The sequence below is a fragment of the Corticium candelabrum genome, chromosome 10 (genome assembly GCF_963422355.1).
Source record: "Corticium candelabrum chromosome 10, ooCorCand1.1, whole genome shotgun sequence".
In the NCBI taxonomy this organism is placed as follows: Eukaryota; Metazoa; Porifera; class Homoscleromorpha; order Homosclerophorida; family Plakinidae; genus Corticium; species Corticium candelabrum.
In genome coordinates, this window is record NC_085094.1 from 4,505,497 (window position 1) to 4,513,893 (window position 8,397).

Genomic DNA, 8,397 nt, shown 5'->3' on the forward strand with positions numbered 1-8,397 from the left:
ACAATCACTACCTAAAACACCAGCAGCCCGATAACCTGGAAATGTTAAATTCGGCTGCGTTTGGAAAAATTGTGAGAATCGTTTTTGGGAGACTTGGAACGAAACGTCTCGGCAAACGGTACATTTAATTAATTAATAATTATTGCATTATGTTTGATGCTTGTTTGTGTGCCCAGAGGGAATACTATGTACTATTACTGCGGCATCCGACCTAAACATGTTCCGTCATCCAACACAGATGCACTCGTAAGCATGGAAACTAGGAACAGAGAGTTACGAAGAGAAGACAACTGGTAAGAGAAAAATTCTCGGTTACTCGAGAGACGCATGCATAATAGAATATAAATCATAAAGAATGCTATGCATGAAATGTGTCGTTTTACATACGTGTAGAATATGTCACGTGACCTTAAGGCACGTTGATTGGTATAAAATAGTTAACGGTCTACAACATGCTTGTATAAGCCTAACAGTGTTTGTGAAGGTCAAGCAATAAACGTGGCGAGTCTCCTGACTCTGGCATCACCAGCAGCCCTAACATATGTATCGACTCTCGGACGTCCGGTCTAGAAGTACAGGCACTTGAAGGGATCGAAAGTAGCAGGACGACACTACCTAGTGGATTGACAAACGAAGATGTCAGCAAATTTACAACAGCGTACACGCTACACTGCGAGGTAGGTTCAGTATCTTAAGATAATGTTGACCAATAAGGTAGAGAACGACACAAATGACTAGAGTTCACGCGCATGCTGGCTCATGCTCACCTGCTTCGACCTCCTTAACGCAGTAAAGTCCGTCCCTCTATAGCACTAGGGCGCATACACCTAAAGTTGAGCGCATTGCAAGTAGATATTTGCTTTTGTGTTTTAGGCTGTGTTGGAGGCACTAGCCAAACTGCAATTCTCTGAGCCAGAAATGCTGTGGGTCAAATTCTGGGGTTCAACTGACAACAGGTTAGCTAAAAGCACTAACATACTGCTCCAAACATTTCTCAGAAACACCGTACGGTAATAGCTGCCATGCATTAGGAGATTGACAGTTACAGTAACTATATACACAGACAATATTAGACTCGTACCCAGTCCTCCTCTTCGCGCGCGCTCCACTTGTTTTGACAAGTGCTTTTTGTTCCACTCGCCAGGAGGACTGGTGACATATTATGTCATGTGACCATTTATTTCATTAGTTTTATTAGAAACCGATCTTGTAAATTGTTGCCACCTGCACTGATAATATGGTGTCGAGTAATTAGTCTCACGAGAGTATTACGCTAGACGTCGCCAGCCAACACAAAAAACACAAAGCTTTACGCTCTTTCTAGGGACTGTTCAGAAATTAGAGTTACAAAGTAGATCGCTTTCGTTGCAACGAGCAAAATCCTCGCTTCATGAACATTGTAGCTTCACTATCTAGCGGTAGCGAATGCACCTTGTACGAGCTCCTGTCGTCTATTGACTACCATTCACTTCGTACTGAGCAGCTAGAGACATCTCTGTCAATTCTGGCTGGAGAAGACGTCGTTGTCATAATGTCCACAGTAGAGACACTAGTGAGCTTGCACATAGCGTGACGAAAACTATGCTAATAACCGTCTAATTGTCAAGGTAATTGCTACTCAATTCATTCTACTAGGATCCTACGCGTGCCCTTGTAACAACATTTTTTCGTCTCGCGTTGAAGTTTTGACCAATCAATACACCGAAAACCTACCGCGTGAAGAACTAGTTCTTCACGTGACATAATATGTTACCAGTCCTTCTCCTGGCGAGTGGAACAAAAAGCACGTGCCAAAACACGTAAAGCGCGCGCGAGGAGGAGGACTGGGTACGAGTCCAAGACAATATGCGTACAGACTTGACAGACTGATGTACGGGGATCGGACGGACCTCGAGCATGCAAAACGCCCGTATCACCTCGAAACTACGTATACAGTCTGTTAAATTAGTCCTACTGTATTTGTATTGCTCAGTAAAGATGTTTCAATTCATGTGCCTGGTCTATCGAGGACGAAGCTGGAATTGTTGTGTAGTCTAAGTTGGTTTGTGGAATACGTGGAGAAGTGCGACTGTATTTTTTATTCGACCGTCTTAACGCGACTCATACCGGATGTGCTAAAGCCGATCACTACGTCATATAAAAATTCTCTCCTGACATTTGCGAGAAACGCGAAGACTTGGATGAAAACATCACTACAAAACTTACCGCAGAACCTTAGAGCAACAAAGGTTGGTGTTTAGTATGTCTACTGTATTCGTACGCACAGACACAGACACAGACACAGACACAGACAGACAGACAGACAGACAGACAGACAGACAGACAGACAGACACACACACACACACACACACACACACACACACACACACACACACACACAGACGAAAGACAGACAGACTGACAGACACAAACAAACAGACAGACTGACAGACACAAACACACAGACAGATAGACAGACACAGACAGACACAGACAGGCAGACAGACAGACACAGACAGACAGACAGACACAGACAGACTGACTGACGGACGGACGGACAGACGGAGGAACTGACAGACATACAAAGAGAGAGACAGACAGACAGACAGACAGACAGACAGACAGACATAGTCTCCAATTGCATCTAACCTAAGTTGATAATTTTTTAGAGACCAATGTTGGTCTAGTTGATATATATGACAGACAGACAGACAGACAGACAGACAGACATACAGACAGACATACAGACAGACAGACATACAGACAGCCACTAGCTGGTACTGGAGGCTTTGCTTGTACACTGTAGTTTTTAAGTGTAGTCCTTATTTTGTTTTACATGAGTTTCAATTTTAGCTTAGTTTAGTTGATGAACACTACTAGTTGGACAGTACATAGTACCCTGCATTGCAAAATGTATCATAGATAAAAGTTCAAATATATGTGATTGACAGACAGACAGACAGACAGACAGACAGACAGACAGACAGACAGACAGACAGACAGACACACACACACACACACACAGCGAGAGACACACACAGTGAGAGACACTCACACGCACTCACGCACGCACGCACACACACAAATGAGCAGACCCGCTCATCCACAATCTGTCACATCCCTAGGTCTAACACCACCTGTAACTATTACTGCAGGTCTCGACCGTCGACGTTTTCTGCCACAAGCTTCGTCGAACCATCTCCCTAAACCTGCTTGCACAATCAGCACGCGCCGTGTTCGAAAGCCCCGAGAAAGTATCACAAATGCTAACCGACTTTAAACAGATTAATTTCGCCATCATTCAAAAGAAATCGGCGCTGGTGTGCGACTGCGACCGCGCGCACATCCAGCTGGCAAAGGAAGAATTTGAACAGAAACTGCAACAACAACCGACATCCTTTGAACAAATATCCTGTTGGCTGGAAACAATACTTGTACGAAACCGTGTACACCAGTCGAAGGCGGTCGGTAAATTTCTACTCAATTGGTCCTACATATTGTCGGAGATAATGCAAAGAATGACGTTGAAACGCTGCACTAGTTTTGGATCGTTTTATCTCGTTCGACTCTTCTGTGACGACTACTTGATCTATCTGTTGGATCGCCGCATCTGCAAGACAGAGGAACACCTGCAGTTTGCCTCCGCGGTAAGAACTATCTTGTTTACACGCAGACACGTCGAATGAAGTGCATAGCTTATGCTTATACCCCATCTACACGAGCACGCATAGCGAGATGAGCCGAGCCGAGCCGCGTCAACCCTTGCCAACCCAGTATACCAGCTTGCGTTTACACGACACACTTCTTAGGACGCCAGTGCGTGTCACTAACGTGCGTTAGTTACTTGAGCTTGACATAGCTCGCGTTAGCTCACGTTTGCAACGGGCAGCTCGCGATTTTTCTCTATGACTTTACAACAGTCATATCGAGAATGCGAGTCGTCGTACGTCTATCGCCAGGCGACTGTTGCGCACATACAGCAACGGAGGCCGATTTCAAAAGCTGAACTTCTTGCTCATCTTGATCGCTCCACAAATAATTGGATAAGACACAGAGTCTCCGTCTCTATTTGTGCCATTTTCGCACGAAGTATGACGCGGCGAAAGAAGCTTTGGCTACGCGAGACTATCGAATGAGCACGGGCGGTCCTGTTTCCAGCACGCTATGCATTTATACGATGTACTTGACAAAAGCCAGCCAAGGCTAGCGCGCGTTGGCCGGCTAGAAATACCGTGCCGAGCTGGCACGGTTTGGCACGGCTTGGCCCGCGTTTACAGGTACCATTAAAACCGAGCCAGCACGGACTGGCACGCTTACAAGCGCTCGTGTAAACGGGGTATAAGACAAATCACCTGCCATGATTCAAAGCAATTTGACACGCATGGTGGTGATTTCGAACCACGGTTATTTGTGTACCCGTGCTTTGCCTCTAAAGGCAGTTTAGTTGTACAGTACGTAATCATATACAACTAAGACTAGATCAGCTGCATGCAGTTAGCCAAAGAACAAAACATATACGTGCATGCTATATACGTACACTATAAATACATATGCTGCACTTACATGCAACTGCAACTGCAACAATCAACTATACTACTGCATGAATTCAGTGCTATAGATCTGCATGCAGTGTATATACGCTCAGCATGCATGCCACATCAATGTCCGGTTACGTCACCGTCGTCCGGCCTCTATAATCGTCTTGTAATACCCATACAATATAACATGTAGACTATCATGCATAATGGCAAAACGAGAGTTTTAAGTTAAGAACGATCGCGAGCTGAGACGGCGAGCGAAGCACAAGAGTGCATGTGCAAATCACCGAAGTCCGAAATCATCAGCTTTTCGTTAGTCATGGCCCGTGATTTATGTACCCGAGGTCTAGAGCATCAAGTCGGCGGTTTGGGATCGCGAGCAAAGGACGAAATTACTATACACAAATCACCGAGCACAGCGGCGTGCCGTTGGCCATTGACCAATAAAATTCTGGAACTGAGTCTTGTGGTCAATAGACAGGGTATCCAGAAGGGTACAGTATAGAACTTAGCTGGCACGCATCTTGCTATCTTTGTTGAATGTAAATGCAAGACTCGGCGCTCTCGAAATGCATGCAGTCAACTGCTTAAGCCTTCCGTGCCGGAATGTATACAATATTGCAACAGGTTTGTCGCAACAGCAAGCAGCAAGGCACCTGTGCGGGAGCGCGCCGCGCCTCACCACTCGAGAGGCCTGGTTGGCAATACATGCCGTTAAAGTAATTACAGTACCCGGATAAGCCTACCCACGTGACTAAATTATGATTGGGCCAAGTTCAGCGGCGTGCAGCGCACGGCTTTCCGCAAAGATACTAGAACACTAGCCTATCCGCAATGGCACGCGCTCAGTATCACATTTGAAGCTTGCCGCTTTGCCGCGCGGCATCCTCCACAATGTTTCCATTTCCGTTCTTTCTGATGAACAAGGGACATACCACTTGTTGCCGCTCAGCTGAACGGCACTATTGTGAATTAGTCTTAATAATCAAATCTTAATTATAAGTTATAACCAATTAAATGTCTGTGTTTGATGCTTAGTGGACAAGCTCGAAAGTCAAACAGCTGACTACAAGAGCAATAGCAGAACCGAAAGTAAATGGTGAGTTTCCTATACTAACACAGTCTACCTCATTACATGTTTCGAAGATTCTGATCTATACAATATATTGTTTGGTTAGCAGAAAGAGCTGTAACTGCTTCCGGTATGGCATGCTGCGACTGCTTACAGCCTGAAAGTGCGCATGAAGCAAAACAAGACACCTGAAGGGTTTCTGAGACAATGTAAGATGTATGGGCGTCAATTAAGTACATACAAACAAGACCAGCAACGAATAATGACAAATCTATCTATAGACGTATACATAGAGTTGTTTGTAAACTGGTACAGTGGTGACACATCAGTTAGCCTCGACCTTCCAGACCCATGAAGCGCTGATTCAGAGTTTGAGTCGGCGCTACACGAATCTGGGAGGTCGAGGCTGTATCAGTGGAGGATCCAAGATGCCTATAGGCACAACTTTTTCAGGTCGCTAGTAAGAACAACAAGAAAGCAAAAAGGAAAAGGAGTTGGTGCTGATAGTCTATCAATTCCTCGACGTTTGGAGACAGAGAAACAGAAAGACTATAATCCAGTTGAAGAGTCAAGGCAGTGTTGTAACCGTACAATCACAGTTCTCCTTAGACCATCGTTTGAGGACAGACAGACAGACAGACAGACAGACAAAGACAGACGGACGGACGGACAAACAGACCGACAGACAGACAGACAGACAGACAGACAGACAGACCGACAGACAGATAGACAGACAGATAGACAGACAGACAAATAGACAGCCAACTTTAACAGACGGACAGACAGACTAATAGACAGAAGGACAAACATACATACAGACATACAGACAAACAGACACAAAAACAGAGGACAAACAAACTAAACTAAAGCCATATATAGTTGTCCCTCTTGCTTGCAACCATCAACAAAGTGTGTCAAGAATAGTTGCAACAATTTAGTGCATGGTTCCTGATAAGAATAGGCTAGTGGCTGTCATACAAATTTGCACGTCACGTGCACCACGGAACTGATCAGAGGAGACAGCCTCACATCAAAGAGATGACACCCGAGAGAGACTTCTGTACTACACGCATTCATAGCTGGCTGACTACATCAATACATTGACACTCACCAATAACAAATCACTGCTAATATTCCTAGGTAATTTGTGTGGCATATATACAGTGCTTGAAATAAGGCAAAAAAAGTTGGCCGATAAAAGTCCGACCAAAGTAGCTTTAGACCAGACTTCCGCCAAATTTGATCGGACGTTCACAAAATGTGCAATATCATAATAAACATATAGTATAATATAACATATATAACATTATAACATATAAAATATTATTAAAAAATTTAAAAAACAAAAATAAAAACATTTATATAATATATTATAATTATATATGCATAATATATTCATAATGTATCCCTAGACATAAAGAGATGTTGTCACTGCTCTGTGGACTTCACGATGCAGCATCATGCATATCATTGTGACATATACACTACATGCACTTCTTTGAGACCTAGCAACCAGATTAGTAGGTGCCATTTGGGGCATAAAGCCCACTGCCTTACTGGGATAGCAAGGTTGTTTCCAGTAACTTGAATTACTTTTAACACCTTGCACTCTTTCACTGTTTGCATTGATTGTACTATGTATTATATAATGCAATGAACACAAACACTTAGAAACTGATCAGCATAATACTCTGCGTTTTCATTAAAATTTTATGTTGGTTCTCTTCTCCAAATGCGAAAGCGCTTGCTGACAAAAAAGGCAATTCCCATCCTTTCACCATTACTGGTAGGTAGCCAGATGGTGCTTCTTCCCGGCAGAATTGATGCTGCAACGTTGTCCACTCTGAAGGAACGTAAATCAATCGTCAGGAACTCAAATGCAGCCATCAGAAAACGAAAGACAAGTTAAGAAACTAAACTAAATGATTTGTGATAGCCCCTGGCACCTATCATCAGTACTGTGAAACTATGCCAAAGGGTAAGCCTGCTATAATTGCATAGAAAGAGATGAGCAGTGGCCTAGTTGCAGGACTATACTCAATGGATGGCTGGCCAAAGGATGGGATGGCTGCCTTACACATTCAAGACATGCAACAACTGCCAGAAAAATGAATTCAACCCAACCACATGTTAATTAACACAACACCTAAATGTATAAGTTACTTTCACCTGTGACCACCTGTGTGCAGCAGACATAGAATACTGCCTTGCACATGTACATGATACAAGTTACATGCTCGACAGTTTGCTCTAGCTTGTTCTAAGCTCACATTGGTTAACAAAATCAAGATTCCTTGTATACAGTTCAGATTGATGACAGGACTAGGACGTCCACGCATAGATTCAGTTGCCCGGACAAATAACAATATTGATGGGACATTGTCCGATGTCCGGCCATTATTTCAAGCTCTGTATATATATATATATATATATATATATATATATATATATATATATATATATATATATATATATATATATATGTGTAAACATCACCAGCACTATTAGTATACTATCAATATGGGTACAACTGAAGCTTGTTACAATACTAAAGAGTAGCAAAGTTTGAAGCTCGATGCCCGACCTGAAGTGATGCATCTGATAAGCAGATGTCCTCGTGTAATAAGATTCACTTGCATACTGATAACTGCAGTGGATAACTGAGATGGACGAGCTGGTTAAATCAACTCTAAAACGCCCACCAGTTATATTCAGCAACCAAACTAGAAATTGTTGCCCTTGCAGGTGCTGAGTCCAGTGGCAGCACTACAATAGTCAATTCGCAAGCGTGTGCGCCCTTTTGTCCC

The 8,397-nt window shown here is 43.5% G+C and overlaps 1 protein-coding gene across 1 annotated transcript; it reads left to right on the forward strand.

Annotated features, from left to right (window-relative positions):
* Positions 1-2,070: 2,070 nt before the first annotated feature.
* LOC134186205 (transcription factor RFX3-like) lies at positions 2,071-5,905 on the forward strand. The gene is made up of 4 exons (XM_062654120.1): positions 2,071-2,228; positions 3,106-3,627; positions 5,557-5,617; positions 5,697-5,905. The coding sequence occupies exons 2-4, from the start codon at positions 3,244-3,246 to the stop codon at positions 5,780-5,782; spliced, it is 531 nt and encodes a 176-aa protein (XP_062510104.1). The 5' UTR covers positions 2,071-2,228; positions 3,106-3,243; the 3' UTR covers positions 5,783-5,905.
* Positions 5,906-8,397: the final 2,492 nt, after the last annotated feature.

Excerpts from the sequence above, each read along its gene's own strand:
- LOC134186205 (XM_062654120.1), top strand. The coding sequence starts at position 3,244 with ATGCTAACCGACTTTAAACAGATTAATTTCGCCATCATTCAAAAGAAA. Across the intron at positions 3,628-5,556 it reads ACCTGCAGTTTGCCTCCGCG|TGGACAAGCTCGAAAGTCAA; the intron begins GTAAGAACTATC and ends TTTGATGCTTAG. Across the intron at positions 5,618-5,696 it reads AGCAGAACCGAAAGTAAATG|CAGAAAGAGCTGTAACTGCT; the intron begins GTGAGTTTCCTA and ends TTGTTTGGTTAG.